The 22,023-nt window shown below is 40.5% G+C and overlaps 1 protein-coding gene across 1 annotated transcript; it reads left to right on the plus strand.

Annotated features, from left to right (window-relative positions):
• Window positions 1-217: 217 nt before the first annotated feature.
• Window positions 218-21,988, plus strand: KCTD3 (potassium channel tetramerization domain containing 3). The gene is made up of 17 exons (XM_009994735.1): window positions 218-267; window positions 1,670-1,715; window positions 3,072-3,145; window positions 3,552-3,610; window positions 3,804-3,884; window positions 4,625-4,765; window positions 6,013-6,103; window positions 6,719-6,909; window positions 13,345-13,460; window positions 15,789-15,876; window positions 16,009-16,125; window positions 17,793-17,963; window positions 19,130-19,285; window positions 20,256-20,352; window positions 20,623-20,807; window positions 20,910-21,048; window positions 21,406-21,988. The coding sequence occupies exons 1-17, from the start codon at window positions 239-241 to the stop codon at window positions 21,986-21,988; spliced, it is 2,364 nt and encodes a 787-aa protein (XP_009993037.1). The 5' UTR covers window positions 218-238.
• The last annotated feature ends 35 nt before the right edge of the window (window positions 21,989-22,023 follow it).

Consider the following 22,023-nt stretch of genomic DNA (forward strand, 5'->3'; position numbering starts at 1 on the left):
CTTTTGGGATCTCTGGACAATCCGGCTTCATGTTTAAGGACAATCTGTGCAAAGAAACTGCAACCTTTTTGACTTTGTGCAGGTATTTAAATAATCACAAACTTTCCAAACGTGTTTGATATCAACTTTGTAGGACAAACCAAAGAATTTTGATAAAGCAGACTTCCTTCCAATTTTACAGCTAATTCTAAACTTCTAACTTTGGCTTCCTAGGTTCAGCACTTCAAGACAAACACTAATGTGGATTCCAGACTCATTTTTTTCCAGGTATTTGTAATATATCATCACATTAAATAAAGACAAATCAACAGTCTTAAAAAAAAAAAAAGTATGTTGTCGGTTCCCAATTTATGTTGTAGATAGTGTCTTTATTCCTTAATGCTTTTTCCCTGTCTGAAGCAATGGAACAGATTAATTTGAAATCCGATGGTATCCAAAAGGCATCTTCTTTCTTGAATGACGCTATGTTAGCTTATGTGTGCTAAAGAGTTGTCACTTTTTAGATGCAGTGTTGTGGAAATAAGGTTCCAAGTCTGCAGGGAAGGATGATGCCACTGACTTTATTACTTTATTGTCACCTGTGATCTCATTGACCATACAAGGTAGCACTGTCTTTAATCTTTTTTTAATTATTGCTGTACCTTCAGTTTAGTCAAAGTTCGGAGGGTTTTAACTGGTGGTACCAGAGCTATTGGATTATTGAATGTTCTTCTGCTAACTTTTACTACTTTTGTAGGTTGTGCTGCTTACTGTTCCTGCCCTAATCATTTTGTGCTGTAGTTGCCGTATCTATCACTCCAGTTAATCCCAAACACATAAAGGAAAACCTAAAGGCTGGCAGTTTTGCTTCCTTACATTTAATTTTTTTACTTTAGACTTCTTTCCCAATGAAAGCCTGGTAGCTGACATAGACAGGTAGCATTACCTGCTCCTGTTTTACGGAAATGTTCAGATAAATGGAGTGCCAGGGAAATGTCACCTTCTTTGAGGCATGGAAGCAAAGACATAAGGAGAAAGTCCCTTGCTATTCCCTAGTCTCTCAACACTAGTCTAAGTAGGTTGTTCTGAAAGTCATCCAGTACTGGAAAATCTCACAGGTAATTGTCATCCAGACTCAGCTGGAATCTTAAAATAAAACTGTTGGTATTCGTTAGTTTGCTTCATATCTGTAAAACAAGGTTTTGGTGTTGTGTTTTCTACTACTGCAAAAGTACTTTGATCTGGTGGGAGAGAAACTTCAAAGTAAAATCAACCAGCCCACTCTTGCCCCCTTGCAGGATGGACTGTATACTCTTCCGTTTTACTTCAGCAGCTTTTCCCAATTTACTAGATTGTAACAAACTATGTGTAGCCTTCTGGATGTGTGGGAAAACTTTCAACATCCTTTCCGGCTAGGCCTTGTTTCCCTGTTCTGTGGGAATCTGAAGGTCCTTATAATGCAACTCTTAGTGTTTAATTAGGTGTGCATGCACTGCTGCTTTGTTCAAGAAAGGTCCTTCACTCTTTCCAGCGTCCTGCCTTACCTGGGCAGTTTTCTTTGATCATTTATAGTTTCACCAAATGCAATCTACAATACAAAACCAGAGCAAACTATTTAAGAGTATTGCTATCTTGTATTTATGTTAGTACATTTCTGGGTCACATCTAATTAAGATTTCCTGTGTTTCAGTTTGCTGAGTGGAAGAATTTCAACGTTGAAGGATGAAACTGGTGCTGTGAGTACTAAACCTACTGATAAATTGTTAATTTAATACTATGCTTTCAGTTCTCTCCTAAAGAATATTCATCATGAGTGTTAATGGGAGTTACACTCCCTGAGTCACCTATGCTTAAAAGCATGGGGAAAATGGCCAAATGAATTTAAAACATTCGTATTCCTTGGCTTTTAAATACTTGTTTTGGCTTTTGCCAAAGTTTTCCCTGTCACTATTGTATTATATAACCCCTAGTAAGTAGTGTTGCAGAAGCCTACATATAAAATGCTGACAGCACCATCTCTGATTCAGAGTCCATGAGGATAAATGTTCAGCTGGACTTGACCTTTTTGTTCATGTTTTATTTATTTTATTTATTTATTTCAATAAGAGGAAAATATGAGACTTTGAAATAGTCAGAATGTCACCGTGTATTTTCTTAGATTCGATATGAAATGTACTATTCTCTTACTTAAAATCTCAGTCTAGTTGCAATACTCTTCCATGTTACTGAGCGGGAGAATGATAGATATTTAATTTAGTTACCTCTAGTGAAGTTTTAAAGATTTCAGGATAGAATAAAGGTTTCACAGATGTAACTGCTTGAACATCATGTCACCAGTCTGGTCTCCAAACTTTCATGAAAATTGGATTTCTTGGTTCTCATCTTCATTCCAGGGTAAATAAGACTGGAGCAATGTGCATATTTTTGTGCTCATTCTGCTTTGTACAGACAGTGCAGAGACAGAAACTATTTTATTTTTTTTTAACAGAACTGCTAATTGTTGCATTACAGAGGAAGCCGTAGTTTTCATTAGATAGTATTGCATATGTAGTTGAATAATCCAAACATGGAAAGGCAGCTTTTGTTGGTAAATCTATATAGCAAAATGGCCATTGCAGTCTGTGTGTATGATATTCTTAAATGGTAACTAAAGTTATAACAATGTTGTTGAGTGATAATAAGATATACAGGTAGCTTGCTAAAATCATAGAGGTAGTTGTAATGGCAGCTGACTTCATTAAAAAAAAAAAAAGTCTAAACTTATCTTGATCTTATTACCTCTATTGCTCTCTGCACACGTGATAGAAGGTGAGAATACTCATTGACCTTTGTGGAGACTGTAGAGCTTAAAAGAACACATTTATTAAGTGTCAGCTATTTGAAGCAGTGTTTGTATATATGTCTTTTAAAAAAGGAGTTAGTGGATGGGAGAAGAATAATGCGAGCAAAGGGGTAGTCCAAAAATGTTGGGTTATATTTGTCTGCTGGCTGCCTCATCTTTGACTCCTCTTTCCCATGCTTAGAATAAAAAAGCATTTTAGTTGTTGGTTGCTCTGTAATAATGCTAAAAGTACAGCAATTTTTCTTTGCAGATATTTATTGATCGAGATCCAGCAGCATTTGCACCCATTTTAAATTTTCTTCGCACAAAGGAGTTAGATCTACGGTAAGAAGTTCTAGGTATTTCAAGTGAAAATTAATTTGATTGAGTGCATGAGAGAACTTTTCAAAAGGGAATTCTTCTGATTCACTCAGCTAGTTGGGTGCCCAGTATATGACTTGGCTCCCTGGTAGATATGAGGCCATGTCTAGAGAATATCTGTGCTGTGGTGGAGGCAGAAATGGTAGCATTATATTTTGTTAGTGGATTCTTGTAATTTATACCACTTCTGGCAATGCATTGTTTTATTGTTTCTGTATCCTTATTTTAATGAAAGTTAATGAATATTAAGATCACTTTGAAATATCAAACATCAACATGTTTAATGCATTATGCAAGTATTTATAGTTAAGGTATTGACTCTCTCTGTTCTTGTTGGTTTTGTTGTTTGTTTTGTTTTTTCTTTCTCTAGGGGAGTGAGTATTAATGTTCTCAGGCATGAAGCTGAATTCTATGGAATCACTCCTTTAGGTAAGTTTGTTGTTGGTTTTTTTCAGTATATGAGGTCCTCTCACATTTACTACTGTAATAATGACCCAATTACAAGTCCTGGGTCGTTGTGACCCTGAAGATTTTCAAACTTGGTGATACAGAAGGTTATTTGAAATAATGCAGTGTTTCCTAGGAAGTGAAAGCTACGGTCACATTTGTTTTTCCTTCTTAGTGAGAAGATTGCTACTATGTGAAGAACTGGAACGCTCATCTTGTGGCAGCGTCCTTTTTCATGGCTACCTGCCTCCTCCAGGTGTTTTGGTATTTGTGGTCTGATTTTGCTTGCAGTCACTTTGGTGCAGTTGCTTTAGTTTGTGGGGGGTGATTGGCTAAGGTTGGCCAGTAAAAGCTGTTTGACTCTAGCTGTCAGACTGACCAGAGAGGACTTTACTATGGAAAGATTGAGATGAATGGGAGAATGAAACATTGTTCTGATTAAAAAACAAGGCTTTCACCTGTCTGCTGTACGAAATGGCATATTTAAAGTACTGGTTAGGGTGGGGGTGGCATGTTAATACTAAGCAGGCCATGTTCGGTAGTAGACTAGAGTAGAAAGGATCTTCAAGTACATTTCGGTTAAATTTTATCAGCATGGAGTGCTTTCTTCATTCTGAAAGCACAGTTACTTTAGACGCCCTATATCTGGATGATAAATCAGAACAATTGAGCTTTCCTTAACAATATGAGTACTTGTTAGATTTTTACTTCTTTGTAGAGATGAACACAGTTCATTCATTAACCTGAAGTCTGGGGGATATCTAGCCCACTGTCGAAAAGTTTGCTGAAAGATAGTTCCTTAAATTGTGAATGTCAGCATAGGGAGCAAAAGCATTTTCAGTTTTGGTGTTATGATATTGCCTAGTTCTTATGGCAGATGAATTGGAATTCAGATCAAAATGCACAAATATTAATCCTGTGTTTTGAAAGTGAATTAATATGTGTTGCATTTCTAAAGTTAATGGAGTGGGACAAACCATCTCTTCTCTTTCATAGGCATACCGAACCGTAAAATAAATAATACTGCTGGGCTACCAGCTGATGTTAGAAGTGGTCAAAACTGCTCCGAGAGTGAGTTTCGTGGAGGTGGTGTCCACCCTACGTTAGCTGGTTCTGGGGAAAGTACAGTCAGACTAGGTAAGGAATGTCAGTTTTGAAATTAAAACAAATTACAAAGAAGGTTATCACTGGGAAATAAAAACTGAGTGACTGTTTCTGTTCTCCTTCTATTATTCTACGTTTGCCTGATCTTTAATTGCTGAACACTTATTTAAACACTACTCCCTGTACAGTATTTAAAGCTCACTGCTGCACAATCAAGACTTGAGGCTGAGAAAAAGGAAGACTAAAGTTCTTCAGGCAGTGTTTGTAAGCATGTAGACTTAGACTGTATGAAAGTCATGAATAAACAGACACACCAGTGTCTCTTTGGTCTTTGTTCAGGGCCTCCTTCCTGCTTTGGTACCTCTTTCCTACTTCTGGTGCCTGTCTTGCCCTGCGAGAGTCTAGTTTTTAGAGTAAAGGTAGTTTTCAGTTGTTTGACTATATGGAGTTCTTTCCACATAATATATATAAAAAATGTAAATAAGGTAGGCTTGAATTCTGTCATTTTCCAGCTTTGGCTTTGCAAGCAAAATGAGCTGTTAGAAGTGTCATTTTTCTGCTATAATTGTGTAAACTGTAGCAGTGTTAAGAAAGGTGAATCCATATCCAGGTATAAAAAAAAGTCTTGGGTTTGAATTGCTTATTATTCTTTGTGAGTTGCTGCAGGTTTAGAAGAGGGCAGTCTTAGGGAAGATGAGAACATGCAGTTCTTTAGACCTCTGTTCTGCAGTGTATCAGGCTTGTGAGCTAACTCGGGGAAGTATCATAACCACTCATGGCCAGTGCCAGCGGACACTTCTGACAAACCTAATTCAGTCATAGATAACAAACAGGCATAGGCATGCTCCCACTAGATAAATAATGGAGGACCTATTCTGAGATATTGAAAATTTCAGTTCAACAGTCTGGAGTAATAATACAGCACTGCACCAACTATTCAAAAAGAACTTTTCCAAAATAAAGCACTGTACGTATTTGATAACAGTTTTTTCCAGTTTGGCAGACTTTAAAACTGAGGCCCATACTGGCCTATTTCTCCTCATGAACATTTTGCATTGTAGTGATTGAGATGAAATGTCTTGCTTCCATGTAAGAGCTGTAAAAGCTGTAACGATTATGAGGAGTAATATTGCTAACTAGAACCTAGGTGAAAATGTACTTGCGAAACTTCATTACCAAAGTTTCTATCACATATCCTAGCAGAGAGCTCTCTCCCATTCTAGATGTCTCTGATCATGCTGTAATACCCTGACTGACTTCAGCTTTGCTGTTGTTTCCAGGATTTCCTGTGGACCCACGAAAAGTCTTAATAGTAGCTGGTCACCACAATTGGATAGTAGCTGCTTATGCCCATTTTGCTGTTTGCTACAGGTATGAGTATAGTTACTTGTCAGGTTACAGGAATCTTAAAAAAGAAAATTATAATTTGTTATGAGCAAAGCAAAAAGTTTGCTTTACTCTGAAATGACAGTGCATAGCATGCATTCAATCTGCTCCTATAAATATGAATTGCCACTTTTTGCTTGTGATGTCAATTTTTGATGCTGTTGCAGAAGTACTGCTTATATTTACTCTGGTCTAGCTCGTTTGCGAAGTTTTCTAAATTATTGCCTAAAATGAGACCAGATAAATCGTTCTTTTCTGGTATCATGTAAGTCTTTAAAATTGCACAGGCAAATTATTCTCTAAAATTAAAACTCATCGTCAATTTAGTATGGTCTGTTTATGGTACACCATAAACAAAAGATGTAACTAGATAGCAGAGCTTTATGCTAAAGCATGATTGGGTGTCTTAACTGATACGTAAGAGACCTTACCTCTGGAAGTTAAGAGTTTTCTTCTAAAGTTTTCTGCTGAACTTCATTATTTAGCATTTGGCTAGCCTAGGCTTTTGGCTTGCACATCCACATAGTTTCAGGCTTAGACTAAGATACCTGTTTCTGAATCTCTAACCTCTGCTCCCTGTTTCCTCCTTTGCCCTTCCAGAATAAAAGAATCATCTGGGTGGCAGCAGGTGTTCACGAGTCCCTATCTAGACTGGACAATTGAGCGAGTGGCTCTCAACGCTAAAGTGGTTGGAGGACCTCATGGAGACAAGGATAAGATGGTTGCAGTTGCCTCGGAGAGTAGCATAATCTTGTGGAGCATTCAAGATGGTGGCAGTGGCAGTGAAATTGGTAACTTTAACTGCTTGTGGTTTTTTTGTCTTGTGTGTGTGTGTGTGTGTTTAACCAGAATGAAGTCTGATCTTATTTCAAGGTATGTATGATCAGCAGTGTTCAGTAATCATTTTCACCATTTCGTCCATTTCCATGGCACTGAGGCGAGGGACACCAGAGCGAGGGATCATGCTGGTGGACCCCTTCTGCAGCGGCTAAACTGCAAGGAAACACTCAGCAAAATCGAGCAAGAGAAACAGAGAGAGTGGGCCTGAGTCAGTCCCAGCCCCAGTCCCTGGGTGGGGAGTGAGAGCTTCTGGGGAGCGGCAGCTCTGGCTCACCGTGGGCAGAGGCAAAGGGATGGGGCCTGACCCCCCTCAGGTAGAAGCAGCCCCTGGAGAGCGCGGTGACCAGGAGCAGCAAACAGGGCGTGGGGCGGTAGAAGGGCCTGGCCCGGCGGTTTGTGCGGGCAGGGTGTGCAGAGCAGGGCACGGGCCTGTTGGCTCAGGGTAAGAACTTGGCTAGTGATGATCCCCCCCTAGAGGAGCACCTAGCCATGGTGTCCACTTAGGCAAAAACCGTTGCCAGGAGGACAGTGGCAACCCAGACAGGGGTCCCTCTCAAGAATGCAGCTGTCCAGGTCTCTGGCTGCACAGAATGTCTCAGCCTGTCAGTCGTATCGGAGGAGAGCAGAGAGAACACCTGTGTGTGCTGTGACCAGGTGAATGATTTACTCAGCCCAGTGGCTGAGCTGGGTGGAAAGATTATGGACTATCTTGGATTGTGAAAGAGAAATAGACTGATGGAATAATACCTTACCATCCTTGAGACAAAGCCTGAAGGTGGAGGCTTCACAAGAAGTAGAGGATCCTCTGCCTTCCTGTCACCTGGCAGAGGTAGGGGACCTGAGAGAAGAGGGCAACTGGAAGTGGGTCCCTACTCGAGGCCACAGGCAAACCCGCTCCCGGCTTCCCTCACCTTTACACGTGCCCTTACAGAACAGGGATATGGCCCTGGATCAGGAAAATCTGGTAACTGAGGTTACTGACAAAGGTCCATCCAAGGAGTTGCCAAGGCAGTCTGCCCCATGCATTAGGACTGCCTCTGCTAAGAACAAAAGGTAATTGTTGGAGGAGATTCTCTTTTGAGGGGAGCTGAGGTCCCCATATGCCAGCCAGACCCAGCCCTCAGGGAGTTCTGCTGCCTCTCTGGGGCCCAGGTTAGTGATGTTACTGAGAAACTCCCAGGTCTGGTGCAGCCCTCTGATTACTACCTACTAGTGGTCATGCAGGTGGGCACTGATGAGGTTGCCAAGGCAAGTCCCAGGGTGATGAAAACAGATTTCAGAGAACCAGGCCAAATGCTTGCAGGATCAGGAGCACAGGTGGTCTTTTCCTCAGTTCCTTCAGTGGCAGGAAAAGCTGAAAGGACTAGGAAAACACAACTGATTAATGTATGGCTTAGAGGCTGGTGCCGTTGGATGAACTTTGGGTTTTTTGATCACGGAGATATTTACAGGGCACCAGGTATGCTAGCAAACAATGGCATAGAGCTGTCAACAAGGGGGAAAAGGATTCTTGGCCAGGAGTTAGCAGACCTCTTTGAGAGAGCTTTAAACTAGACTTTATGGGGGTAGGGGACAAAACTCCTGGATGGTTTGATTTCCAGGGCACCAGGCCTGCTGGCATTGGATGGGAAGACCCTGTCCCGCAGGAGTTAGCAGGGCTCATTCACAGAGCTGTAAACTAGATTTGAAGTGGGAGGGGGTTGCAGCTGGGTTTGAACTAGTGGGGCATTGTTCTAGTATTAATGAAGGCCAGAAGGCCTCCCACCTCCCAAGGGTGCCACCAACGTGCTCAGCTCGCTCCCTGCACACCAATGCAGGCAGCATGGGCATTGGATGGGAAGACCCTGTCCCGCAGTTAGCAGGGCTCATTCACAGAGCTGTAAACTAGATTTGAAGTGGGAGGGGGTTGCAGCTGGGTTTGAACTAGTGGGGCATTGTTCTAGTATTAATGAAGACCAGAAGGCCTCCCACCTCCCAAGGGTGCCACCAACGTGCTCAGCTCGCTCCCTGCACACCAATGCAGGCAGCATGGGGAATAAACAGAAGGAGAAGTCTGTGTGTGCTCTAAGAGTTATGATCTGGTGGCAATTACAGAGACATGGTGGGACAGCTCACATGGCTGGAATGTGGTTATGGATGGCTGTGTCCTTTTTAGAAAAGACAGGTCAGCAAAGCAAGGCGGTGGAGTTGCTCTTTATGTGACAGAGCAACTAGTATGTATTGAGTTCTGTCCAGGGGTTGATGAGGAGCAAGTAGAAAGTCTGTGGGTACGAATTGAGGGGCAGGCTGGCATGGGAGACACAGCTGTGGGGGTCTATTACAGACCTCCTTATCAGGTCAAGGGAGTTATGAGGCTTTCTCCAGGCAACTGAAAGCGGCCTTTGAACTACAGGCCTTGGTCCTCATGGGGGATTTTAATTACCCAGATATTTGCTGGAAGGCCTACACAGCCAGCCATTCACAGTCTAGGGGGTTCCTCCAGAGCATCGATGATACTGTGAGATTGACAGAGCACTGGAACAGGCTGCCCAGAGAGGCTGTTGAGTCTTCTTCACTGAAGACATTCAAAACCCATCTGGACGCATTCCTGTGTGATGTATTCTAGGTGATCCTGCTCTGGCAGGGGGGTTGGACTAGATGATCTTTCAAGGTCCCTTCCAATCCCTAAGATTTTGTGATTCACAAAGTGACAAAACAAGCTCTAGTAAGCAACATTATCAGAGCACATTAACTTTCTTCTAAGTCATGCTAAAGGAATTCTTTCTCAAAAACAAAAAGACAAATAATAAAAAAGTAGTATGTTTACTGAATAGACAATAAATAATACTTGTCAGTTCAGCTTGAGTTTTTGTGTGAAGATGCAAATTAGAGTTAAACTTTTCCCTGGACTTGCATTTGCGTTTAGGCCATAGCACAAAGGAACTATGTTTCTGAAACAGAAAGCTACAGATACTGAGAGATTCTGCTCTTTCCTTTGTCTTACTAAAGCTATATTTTTAAATGGAAATAATGAAAAGGTTTTAGTTCTCTATCAAATGTAGTTCATAAATGGAATTTGCCAGATGAAAATTTCTTCATTTTATGACTTGGGTGACTAGATAGGGGGGTGAAAAGTGAACTCTACTGAAGGCCACAGAGTTAGGGAGGCTTTACAAACAGCAAGAAGACATTTTCAGAAGTAAATCTTCCTTGGTACTGGTTTGATGGCTTGTCTGACTCACTGTTGTTCACATACAGGGCAAGTTTGGGAGGCACTAATGGAAATGTTATTAGGAGCTTCCTCTAGTTTAATCCATGGTGTTTGAAGCACCACTATTATGCCAGTAATGTCTGTTTCCTCTGGCAGTGGATACTGCTGACAAGTATGACAGCGATCTGCTTATGTAGACAACTTTCTCTGAAACCTTACGCTGAATTTAATTTGTTGTTAGGTGTATCTCCATAGTTGAAGTCATGAGAGTTAATGTAGTCATTAATTAAAGTTAGAATGACCAAATGTCAAGTTGTCATCCATGTCCCTTTAAAGAAAGAGTTTACTTGAAAGATCCTCAGGCAGTTTCTAGCTATTAATGGCTGTTGGTGGTTTTTTCATACTTGCATGTGGGGAAACACCAAGTCAGATTTGAAGATGGGGAAGGGCACAGGTTCTGCATCAGGTGACTCAAGAGTTCTTACATGTAATCATGGCCAGCAAAACAGAAAAGGAGGTTCCATTGAATGTAAAAAAAAAAAATAATCTGAAAGGTGTGTATAGAAGTTGAATGTGAATTATTAATGCAAATACTGTACTTGGGATGCCTTTTCTTCTTTTATGCTTCCCTTGACCAAAGCGTAAAGGCAGGGAAGAGTTAGTGAGACAGCTGTACTCCTGTAATAAGCATTGCTTTAAGCACCAGCTATTACGTTCCTCCTTCATTTTCTGTTTTGACTTAGCTGGTTGTGTTACCTTGGGATTTAAAGTAAGATACATGAAGCAACGTCTCAGATTTTTGAAATCAAATGCAAAGAGAGGCAAAAATCATAACTGGACTTCTACTTCAAATAAAAACTCTAAAATATGCCAATATCATAAGGTTCTGATAACTCAGATTCTGAATTAACATGGCATCAAAACTAGAGGAAATGATTTTGCTGAACAGGCAGTACAGCATTGAAGTGACTTTCTGAAACAAAGGAAAAGCCTCTTGGAGGTCGAGGGAGTGGAGGGAAGTTGCCTACAGGATTTAATCTCTAGTCTGACTAACATTGAACAAAATGTACTATTCCTCTTTTGGATAATAGGTCATGCTGCTTGGCTTTAAATATGCTTGTGTTAAAAAGTAATAACTTGCATATAGCTGTCTTGTTCTTTTTAGTGGGAAATGCTGGCAGTTCTGCTTTGTGTTAGGGATATAGCACATTGTTATCATCTGAAAGAGACTACTTGTTCCAAACAGTCATTGGAGCCTGGTGACACCCTCCTCAGAAAATTGTGTGGGCTGGCATCTTTGTGATAGAGCTTTCCCAGAGCGCTCTCTTTCCTTTCAATATTACTTACATAAGACACTGCTGCTGGATTGCTGCTGTAAGCAGTATTTTACTGAGAGGGACCCTTAAGACAAGAGCCTGTCATTACGTATAGCATTCTCTCCCCTGTGGATGGGTCTCAAGATTGTTAAGCCTAAGCAAGACTGACACTTCAAATTCCTCCAGACCATTCAAGCTGTCTTTCTTGATTTCCTTGAACCTCATCCCTCTCTGGAGTAATCAATTCTAGTTGTTTCTGTGGATTTTTTATTATTGCCTTTTTCATGTGCCCTGTACTACTGAATCTTATCTGCGTCAAGTGATTGTACTGTGTCCTGGAAAACAGTTCAGCATCCTAATTAAAGCATAAGTATATATTAAGCTTCCTCAGATGCCTTCTTGAGGTGCAACAGAGGGCTGCATCTTGATTGGGAATGCACTCTGTTCATTTGAATTTATCCAAAAGTATGTTGGGAAATTTTCCAACTTACAGGAACTCTTGTTTTGAAGACATCTGTCTGCTGCAGTAAAAGTTTAGTACTGAGGATTAATACAAATATGAAGAGTGAGCATTGTGGAACAGGAAACTTGTGAATGAAGCTTGATGATCAGTAGTGTAATGTATCCCCAGTAGTAATGACTTTTGTACTTATCAAAAGCTGAGTTACTTTACAGGGCCAGTTGGCTATGAGAGCTGGCAAGCTTGGAAATAATCTCAGATGTTTTAGTTTGCTGTAATTTTTAAATACATGGTACAATAAATAGTACAAAGTGTAGTATGCTATCCAAGTCTGCAATTTAATTAAAAATATTCAAATTGGATGTATGGTGAGACCAGAAGCTTTAAAGAGAGGACAGATTTTGTGGAAAAGCTCAGATGTTAAGGTCTACTATAACCATAGTAACCAATGCCTGTCATGTTTTGCAGTGTTTTGATTTTTCATTAAGTGAAATGTTCTTGATGCCACATTTGCTTTATTTGGAAGGCCAGCATTTGCTAGTAAGTCTTATGTTCCAGCTTCTGGATATTATGTGATGATTGTTTAAACCGGTTCTCTATATAGTTTCAATTTTTAATAGCTTGTGCTATCTGCTCATGGCATGCTATCAAACTTAAAGATCTGGAGATGAAAAGAGAAAGAAAGAAGTCTTTTGCAGGCTGCTTTTTTTTCTGGGTTCAAGTATTATTGCTAAAAACGAAATTTGAATATATTCAAGTAGTGTCACATTGGGCTTGTTCAGTCTTTTCCTAGGAATAAGGATGAAGCCTTGTAGCCATATTAAGTTTCTAAAATATGTTTCCAGACTATATCTACATGTGTATAGTTTGGCTTAAAAAAACAAACAAACAGTGAGAACTTGTAATGCTTTGGAAGGTAATAGCAAACTATTGTGGCATAAACTTGTCTATCTAACGAAACCCATGAAATTACTGCTTTTTAAATGACATTTAAAAGCCACACATTTAAAAAAAGGTAACCACAAAACAACCAAAAAGTAATTCTACTTTCTGTGATAGGATTTTTATTTATTTATTTTCTAATGCCTTAGGATGTATAAAGCCATTATGAGAACTTGGTGGCTGTAGAAAAATAAGGAATACATATTTCAGATGGGTTCTTCTTCCTTCTTTTGCCTCTGTTCTCCTTCCCAAGTAATTATTGCATCAGCAGAGATGACATCACGTTGCCATTTAATTTAATCGAACCCAGTTTGCTGCTTGAATGGTACCTCACTTAGCAAGATGCAAACCCAGTTTTGGCTTTTCTTTGCTTGCTGCTTTAATAAATGTGAGATATGATAATAGCGGAGAGGTTCCATTGTTACTGTTTTTCTCTCTTCATTTTAGATGAGGTTTATAGACTCTTCATTTTTTGTAGGAGTGTTCAGTCTTGGAGTCCCTGTAGATGCTCTCTTCTTCATTGGCAACCAGCTGGTGGCTACAAGCCACACAGGGAAAGTGGGAGTGTGGAATGCTGTGACTCAGCATTGGCAGGTATGTTCAATTTTCCACATTAGTTTTAATAGGCTAGTATGTCTGTCTAGTAAAAAGAGAATAAAATAATCTAAAAACCTGTGTGAAATGCTTGTCCCAGGTTTTTCAGCCCTGACTTGTGTTCTGGAGTTTGCCACCTTGGTATCTGAATATTGTGCCTCTGAGAAGAATGTTGCATTGTTTGGTGGTACTACCAAGCATGCTTTTTAGTCTTTCAAATAAAAGGTCATGGTGTGATTTGAAGTAAGAAATGTCAATTTCTTTTCAGTACTTCTTACTTGTGTATGTCTATTTAAACTGCCTTGTGGTTACTGACTTTTTAAAAATACATTAGGATTATAGGAAATAAAAAAAATTGTGGGGAATGTGTGACTGCAGTTTCTGCACTTGCTGAAAGAAGAAGAAAACAAGAAAGCAGTCTGGTATCTATGGTTCTCAAAAGTTGTTTTAAGATGGGGCACTCTTCAGCAAAAATATACATGGTTCTTTAAAGATGTCTGTCTTGCACATGGATGCTTCTGGCTGCCCTGATTTTATTGCCCTTGTTAGAAAGCATATTAAAGAGTGACACCCTGGGAGTCTGTATGAGTCTGAGAAAACAGTAGAGTATTCATGTGAATAACAAAGCTTGTAACACAAGCAGATATACATCTTTGTGGCACAAAACCTGGATGCAATAAAAATTCCAAATTTGCCTTTCAAATCTCAAGAGGCAGAACTGACCTGAGGCTGCTATACCAGTAGTTTGCTGACTAAGTTCTGATTCAACTCTTAAGTGACAGTACTGCTAACAAATAACACAGATAGTAAGTATGGAATAGCTCTGCTTCTGCAGCAGAGACAGACATTAGTATGGTCTTGAATCAAAGAAAACATTATTTAAATCTCTGTTGATGCCTTGCAAAATCTTCTGTTAAGAGACAGCTTAATGCTATGTGACAAGCTGGTGTTTGACAGTATTTCTAAAGGAGCAAATCCTAAGGAATAAAAACCTATGTCCCATTCATCATTATTTACAGGGGAAGCCACAAATCTTTTGATCACATTAATAGTTTCTCAGTTTCACTGACAATTAATTTGTTGAAAGCATTTCTTATTGAAGAGTAGAAAATTTTTAAGAGGGGCTTATATGCCAGGATGTCCTAAAAACATGTCCTTTGGCTTTCTAATTTTAGTTTGTTCCTGGAGGATGAGAATAGCTCTCTTGAAAAAAAACAAAACACAACACAAAACCAAAACAACAAACTAAAACCAAACAAAAACATCCCACATCCAACCGGTTTCAAGGTTCTTTCTGTATCTCAGGCTCTTGTTAGTTAGGATGGTTTTGATGTTTTCCTCTATCTTCTTATAGATCTTAATCTCCATTTAAAACACATTCTTCTTGAAGAACCCCATAAAGACTTAAGTGGCAGGGTGGTACTTCTTCACACATTCCTCATTTTATTTATGTAACTGCTTTCTATGAGTTATCTCTGGACTTAGGATGTAATTGTACTTGCTGCAGCAAGAGGTTTTGAGAAGCAATGGCTCAGTGCTCATTTCAGATCAGGAAATTTTCCTTTCAGGCATTCTTTCCTGATACCATTCTGAGTTCTACTTTAAAGAGTCTTAGTTTGTCCAAAGGTATCCTTCCTTGCACTGTGATATTTGTATTTGATTACACCTTGAAGATACAACTGACCTGTCCTAATTGATTCTTACATCTTTCCATCTTGGAGATCTAAGCAGACTAGCTGAGTTGATTTCCCTAGTACTTACTCCTCTGGCAGTTTTTTCAGTTGTATACAACACGGAGAGGAGGTTGTGAGTGCCAGATAATATCACTCATGAAATTATTAGCATAGGAGAGCATAAAGGAAGCAGAAGGAGGGTTTAGAGAGGTAACATCTAGTTTTGTTGCCATCCACCTCTTAAGCAGTTGTAAAAAAAGGAAGAAAGGATAGGACGGAAAGTATAAAGTACACTCATTTTGCATATTAGAAAAAAAATTCCTCTTTTGAAGATGCGGTATAGTTGCAGCACTCTAAGCTTAGGGTCTTCATGTGAAGAGGATCTTCTAGAACCATTGTGTGAACTTGTCTGCTTTCTTCTGCTGAAGTCTTACTTAGGATCTGGTTTGACAGAAAATGTGATCTACCAGCAGTACTATTGTATGTGCAAGTATGTACACAACAGCTTCCAAACAGTACCAAAACTCAGGTGTTCTTCAACTAAGTGTACAAAAATAACTGAAAATTGAGAAAGAAGCAACCTAACTTCTTGGGGTTTTTTTTGTTTTGTTTTTGTGTTTGTTTGGGGTTTTTTTTCTCTTTCTGTCTGCACCAGGTTCAGGATGTTGTTCCCATCACAAGCTATGATACTGCTGGGTCTTTCCTGCTGCTGGGCTGTAACAATGGCTCTATCTACTATATAGGTAAGAAATGGGGGCAGGGCAGAATAAAAAGGAAGTGATACTGAGCAGCTTTATTCTTAAACTCTAGTTGATCTAAGTTGCATCAGAATAACTGTCTATTAAGAGTAATAAACAAATGTCTCTTCACCACAGACATGCAGAAGTTCCCACTGCGAATGAAAGACAATGATCTTCTAGTGACAGAATTGTACCATGATCCCTCCAATGACGCTATAACAGCACTCAGCGTCTACCTCACACCTAAAACAAGTCAGTATTCTATCACTATCTCTTCAGTAAGACTGTTACAGATACGGGATTTTGTTTTTTTTCTAAACAGACTTTTCCTATTGCTGCATAGCAGGGCTGCAGCAGACAGGGTAGCCCTTCACATAAACAATGACGTTTTCTTCATTTAATAATCTTCAAATGAATGATGAATACTAGGTATAACTGCTCCTCTGACATCTGTATATGTGTATAAACAGGTACATGTACTTACATGTGCATGTCCGTATTTTTATACATCATGCTTTATACATTAAAGTTTAATGTAATAATATATTGCATAGAATCACAGAATCATTGTGGTTGGAAAGGACCTCTAAGATCACAGAGTCCAACCATCAGCACAAAAAAAACAAAACACACACAACCAACCACACACAGTCCACCAAAAAACAACCACAAAAACCAGCCACTGAAATGCCACATCTACACGTTTCTTAAATACCTCCAAGGATGGTAACTCAACTACCTCCCTGGGCAGGCTGTTCCAGTGCCTGACGACTCTTTCAGTACTGAAGTTCTTCCTAATACCCAATCTAAACCTCCCCTGCCACAATTTTAGGCCATTTTCTCTGGTCCTGGCATTATTCACTTGGGAGAATGGGTGAACACCCACGTCCATACAACCTCCTTTCAGAATAGTTGCAGAGGGGCAATGAGGTCTCCCCTCAGCCTCCTCTTCTTCAAACTAAACAACTCCAGTTCTCTCAGCTGCTCCTTGTATGACTTGTTCTCTAGACCCTGGACATTCTCCAGCTCTGGACATTCTCCAGCATTTCAGTGGCCTTCTTATAGTGAGGGACTCGGAACTGAACACAGTACTCAAGGTGCGGCCTCACCAGTGCTGACCATGGTGGCACCATCTGTTAATGCTTGTGCATAATACACCTTTCCTGGTTTTAAGCCATTTACACAAGATCACAGAATCACAGAATTGTCAGTTAGAAGGGACCTCTAGAGGTCATCTAGTCCAACTCCAGCCTAAGATATGCACCTAGATTATGAATTATATTCACTGAAATAGTTTTTGGTGAACTGGGGGAGACAACCTTGCTGTTGCATCTTAACTTATGTGTACTAAAAGCCATTTCCTTATGCAGCTGAATGATGCTTAGCTATTGTGTCAATACATCCTTTTGTAATCACAGTGCAGCTATCTTTTAAATTAAAACCCCCTGTCCAAAAAAATCCAAAACAAAATAACATACAGAAAAGCTTCAAACTGGAAGAATGTGGTTACTCACATAATTATATTGGTACCACAGTGACCTTTTAAACTGTAGTACTCCCTGCTCTTGCCTTGCTTTTGCATTTGCCTCCCACTAAGGTAGAAAAATAAATGGTATGTGACATGTATTGGCCATATCAGTGTGAGACGTGAAAAAAAATCCAATCATATGACTTTGTTCTGATCTTCTTTCACTCCCAGGAGAGAGGAGAGGATGGGAGAGGAGGCTGTGTTAAGAGTGTTGAAGAGTATAGGATGGAATTGAGCAAATGTTGGGTTTTCGTAGTGGCAGAATATCCACTCTGTTTATGGGAAAATAATGAGTAAAGTGTTTAAAATAAACATCTTACTGTGAAAGTACTACTTTCTACTGACAAGCTTTTTTTCCTAAGGAGAACACCAATTTTCTTGCTTGCTTTAGGTGTAAGTGGTAATTGGATTGAAATTGCATATGGCACCAGCTCTGGAGCAGTGAGGGTGATTGTACAGCATCCTGAAACTGTTGGGTCTGGGCCTCAGCTCTTCCAGACCTTCACAGTTCATCGAAGTCCTGTTACAAAGATCATGCTCTCAGAGAAACATCTTGTGTCAGGTAATCTGATTTTCTGTGCCCAAATTTTAATTTGTGGGACTCCCCTTCTCTGCAGCAATGAAGTACTTGTATGCATTGTTTTATAACTTGCACCGTTCCCACTAGATTGGCTTGGGTTCTCTTTCTTAAAGTAGGGATGCTTCAAAGCCTTTAGCAGTTAAAAGACCTAGATTTTGTTTGTCCAGATACTAGAACAACTCATTCTTTCGTTTTGTACTCCAAGCTTGCTATTTGTGTAAGTAAAAGGTATCTTACTCCAAGCTTGCTATTTGTGTAAGTAAAAGGCTTTGTAAACAATTGTATCCCTATCAAGTCTTACTGGTGTAGGCTGGTCCTTTAGGATTTCGCTTCTTTTCATAGCGTTTCATGAGCTTTCTGGGTTGCAGCAGAACGTGCACCATCTCCTCTTTGGTCCTAGAAAAAGCCTTCCCATGGCTTCAAAGGGCTGCCTGTGTTTGTATTTTTCTCAGCAGTCCAGTGTTTGTTGTGCTATCCTGTTTGTCCTGTCATGCTGAGAAAAGTGTTTTGCTTTCAAGGGAAGATGCAGTCACTCCTTCCTCCTTAAAAACATATTTCATCCAGAATCCAGCACCAGGGCATGGCAGAGAACAGATTTACTTTCTTCTGCTATCCCATTTTTAAAAAGTAACAGAAAACATGGTATTCAGTTATTGCAAACAAACAGCCCAGAGAGATCATCTGTTCCTGTGCAACTTGGTGCTAAACCCAGGGTGCCAGGAAAGGGTTCAACTGTATATAGAAACCTGAGTAAATGATGAATGAAGTAGAAGAGCACTGTTGTATGATGAGGGTTCTGCTACCACTCTGCTCTCATGACATGTCTTGTTGTAGCATCTGCACACAGAGGATTGAAGTGTGCTGTAGGCTACTAGTGCTGACTCAGCCAGACTTTAATGTTGTGTTCCACCCACTTTAGTTTGTTTCTCAAATTTCTGAGGGATGAGACAAATCTTACAGAAAAACAGAACATCAGCAACAATTTGTAGACTGTTAGATAATTGTCTGGAGTTGCTAGATGAAGTGACATTGACTAAATTCTGCTTGATTTCTCAGTCTTGAAAAGCTACCATAGAGAAATCATTAGAGAAGTTTATGTCAGAAGTTTTCTCATCCCTTGTTAACGTTGTACATTTTTTCCTTTTTAGTTTGTGCTGATAACAACCATGTACGGACATGGACAGTGACTCGATTCCGGGGCATGATTTCAACTCAGCCAGGCTCAACACCTCTTGCGTCTTTCAAAATCTTATCTTTGGAGGAAGCAGAGAGTCATGGCAGTTATTGTTCTGGAAATGACATTGGTAGGATGTCTCTCAAATGTGCTGTACATTCACTGGTCTCATAAAGGCTTAACAGATTTTAAGCCCTATAATATACAAGTCAGCTGATGGGTGTAAGCTCTTGTATACTGCTTTCCCCTTGAAAAGATGGCAGAGAGCTGTAAGGTTCACCTGGAAATACTCACTATTTAGGCTGTATAGAGTATAGTTAAAAGGGCTTATCTGAAGGTGAGGAAAAGGGAGGATAGCCTTTTGAACACAGATAGTAAATCTCTTCTTTGAGCAAACTGATGTAGCGTTTCAATTTTGTTTTAACTAGAGAATAACAGAAAGCACAAGAGACTTTTACTGAAGCAGATGAGCAGCATAGCAGGGTTTGGGTCTACTGCAAATTCCAATTAACTGTCAGAGTTAAATGAGGCACATGTGAAAAATTCTTAAATTACTTTGAAGTTGTGACAAAGTTTATTTAAGCCTTGAAAGTGCAGAGGCAAATGGTGCTAGCACATTGCTGTAGCAAGGTACGGAAGGAATACGTGTCACTACATACAGATAGTCTAGGTTCCTTTGTGATCTGAGTCTTGCAAATGAACCTTTGATGAATAGGATGGCCTGTGAACACAGGGAGTGGTCAGTACTACGGTGAGAAATCTGATTAAGCCTCTAGACATCTAGAAGCTACAAAATAATAAAGTACTTATTATAGAGGCCTAACGTAGGGTTTGTACTGACACAGTAGTTCCTGCAGGGATATGCAAGAAACTTGAGAATAGGTGTCTTTTAGACAAGAGAACAAAAAAGATTTGTATCTGTAGAGGTTTCTAATAATTGGATGGCTTTTTCTAGATATTAGTCATTATTGGTTCCCTGGTCCTGATGCTTTTTAATTGCAGTGGTCATGCTAATATGTGTTTGGGTCTTCCAGACTGTGTGGGCAAAAGGGTGAGAGAATTGAAATAAACAAAAAAGTGATATTTCTTTTTTTCTCTAGGACCCTTTGGTGAACGTGATGATCAACAGGTGTTTATCCAAAAAGTTGTTCCCATCACTAATAAGCTGTTTGTAAGGCTGTCTTCTACTGGGAAAAGGTACCTCCACGTTTAGTGTTTTAGGCCATATGGGTGTTCCCTAATAAAATTAAACAAGTAGAAAGACTGCAGATGGGCTGGGGGAGTAAGTACTGTCTGCTGCTGAGCAGCATGCCAGTTGTGCAGGGGAAGGTATTTTCTCTGGAAAAAAAAACCATCTTCTGATGGCAAGTTTGGTGTCTTCTCAGAAAATCAAAACAGAACTGACTTCCCTGGCCAAAGTCGTCCATGCGCAATTGTTTTGGTAACTCGGGGTTTCCCTTCTTGTAGGATCTGTGAGATCCAGGCAGTTGACTGCACTACCATCTCATCATTTACTGTGCGAGAATGTGAGGGGTCCAGCAGAATGGGCTCCCGGCCACGCCGCTACCTCTTCACTGGGCATTCAAATGGCAGCATCCAGATGTGGGACCTGACCACAGCTATGGATATGGTTAATAAAAGTGAAGACAAAGGTAAGTTGTGCTATGCTGGGACTGTGGTGTGGTTCTTTTTCTGTCCTCACATGTGCATGACTATAGTAACTAGACTTGGGCACTAAGAACTGTCTCTTTCAGATATTGGCGGCCCCACAGAGGAGGAGCTGCTCAAGTTGCTTGACCAGTGTGACTTGAGCACCTCTCGCTGTGCCACACCCAACATCAGTCCTGCCACCTCAGTTGTTCAGCCAAACCGGCTTCGGGAATCTAATTCCAGGTAAGTCACCAAGGGTGGCGCTGGCTGCAGGCATCTAAAGTTTCACCCTTCAGGTAGGCAAAGAGGGGTTTGGTGACCGGAATTCTGTAGCCGAGTCCCTAAATCCATGCCCTAACTGTCTTGAACTGTGCGGATATGCTCCTCAATTATGTTGGTTTGTATGTGTGTAGATTAAAATATCCTATGAGAATTTGAAGGAAGTGATCTAAAAGCCCCTAGGAGGGGGTTGTGATGGATATATTGCTGTTTTAGTAGGAGTTGCAGTGGTGGGTGGGAGCAGTGTGTGCGGAAGAATTAGCTGCTGTTCTCAGCCTAATATCTGCTCTTCTCGTCCTTGGTTCTTCTTCTTTCTTGAAGTCTCCAATTGCAACACCACGAAACAATCCATGAAACAGCCACATACGGTGCCATGCGGCCTTACAGAGAAAGCCCCCTGTTGGCAAGAGCAAGGCGGACGGAGAGTTTTCACAGTTACCGGGACTTTCAGGCTTTTAATTTAGCCAGCAAAAGCCCAACAGAAAAGGCAGCTGCTGCAAATGGGAATTCAAACCAGACAGAGGCCAGGAAGGCAACAGCTGAAGGCAGTGCAGCTGAGAGGAAGGCAGCCCTCACAACAGCACTTGAAGTGCGAGGCACAGGTGTGACAGATGCAGGTGGCTGTTGCAGTACAGAAGTTCACCGTCTGCCAGAGAGTTCTGTGGATCTCAAAAGAAGAGGACCAGAAGAGGAGAGTGAAGCCAAAGCAGAAAGCAGAAAGAAAATGGGGTTTGAAGGAGCTGGCTTTCTGGGAAGAAAGAAAGTGCCTCTCCTGGCCTCTGCGCCAGTCCTTGCTGAAGGTGGGCCTGAATTACCTGGTGCAGCTTCTCCCTCGCCTACGAAGACAGCTGCTTCACCACGTCACAAAAAGAATGATTCGTCCTGTCAAGACTATGGCTTGTGAAACTGACTGGTGGCAAGGATGAGGTACAGGTACCC

Source organism: Chaetura pelagica, unplaced genomic scaffold (assembly GCF_000747805.2).
Source record: "Chaetura pelagica isolate M959 unplaced genomic scaffold, ChaPel_1.0 scaffold2, whole genome shotgun sequence".
Taxonomy (NCBI): Eukaryota; Metazoa; Chordata; class Aves; order Apodiformes; family Apodidae; genus Chaetura; species Chaetura pelagica.

What these genes read in the sequence shown, in the direction of transcription:
- KCTD3 (XM_009994735.1), top strand. Translation starts at nt 239, where the DNA reads ATGTGGATTCCAGACTCATTTTTTTCCAG. An exon ending in ACAAAGGAGTTAGATCTACG is followed by an intron (nt 3,146 to 3,551) that starts GTAAGAAGTTCT and finishes TTCTTTCTCTAG; the next exon opens with GGGAGTGAGTATTAATGTTC. An exon ending in TAATAAAAGTGAAGACAAAG is followed by an intron (nt 20,808 to 20,909) that starts GTAAGTTGTGCT and finishes TGTCTCTTTCAG; the next exon opens with ATATTGGCGGCCCCACAGAG.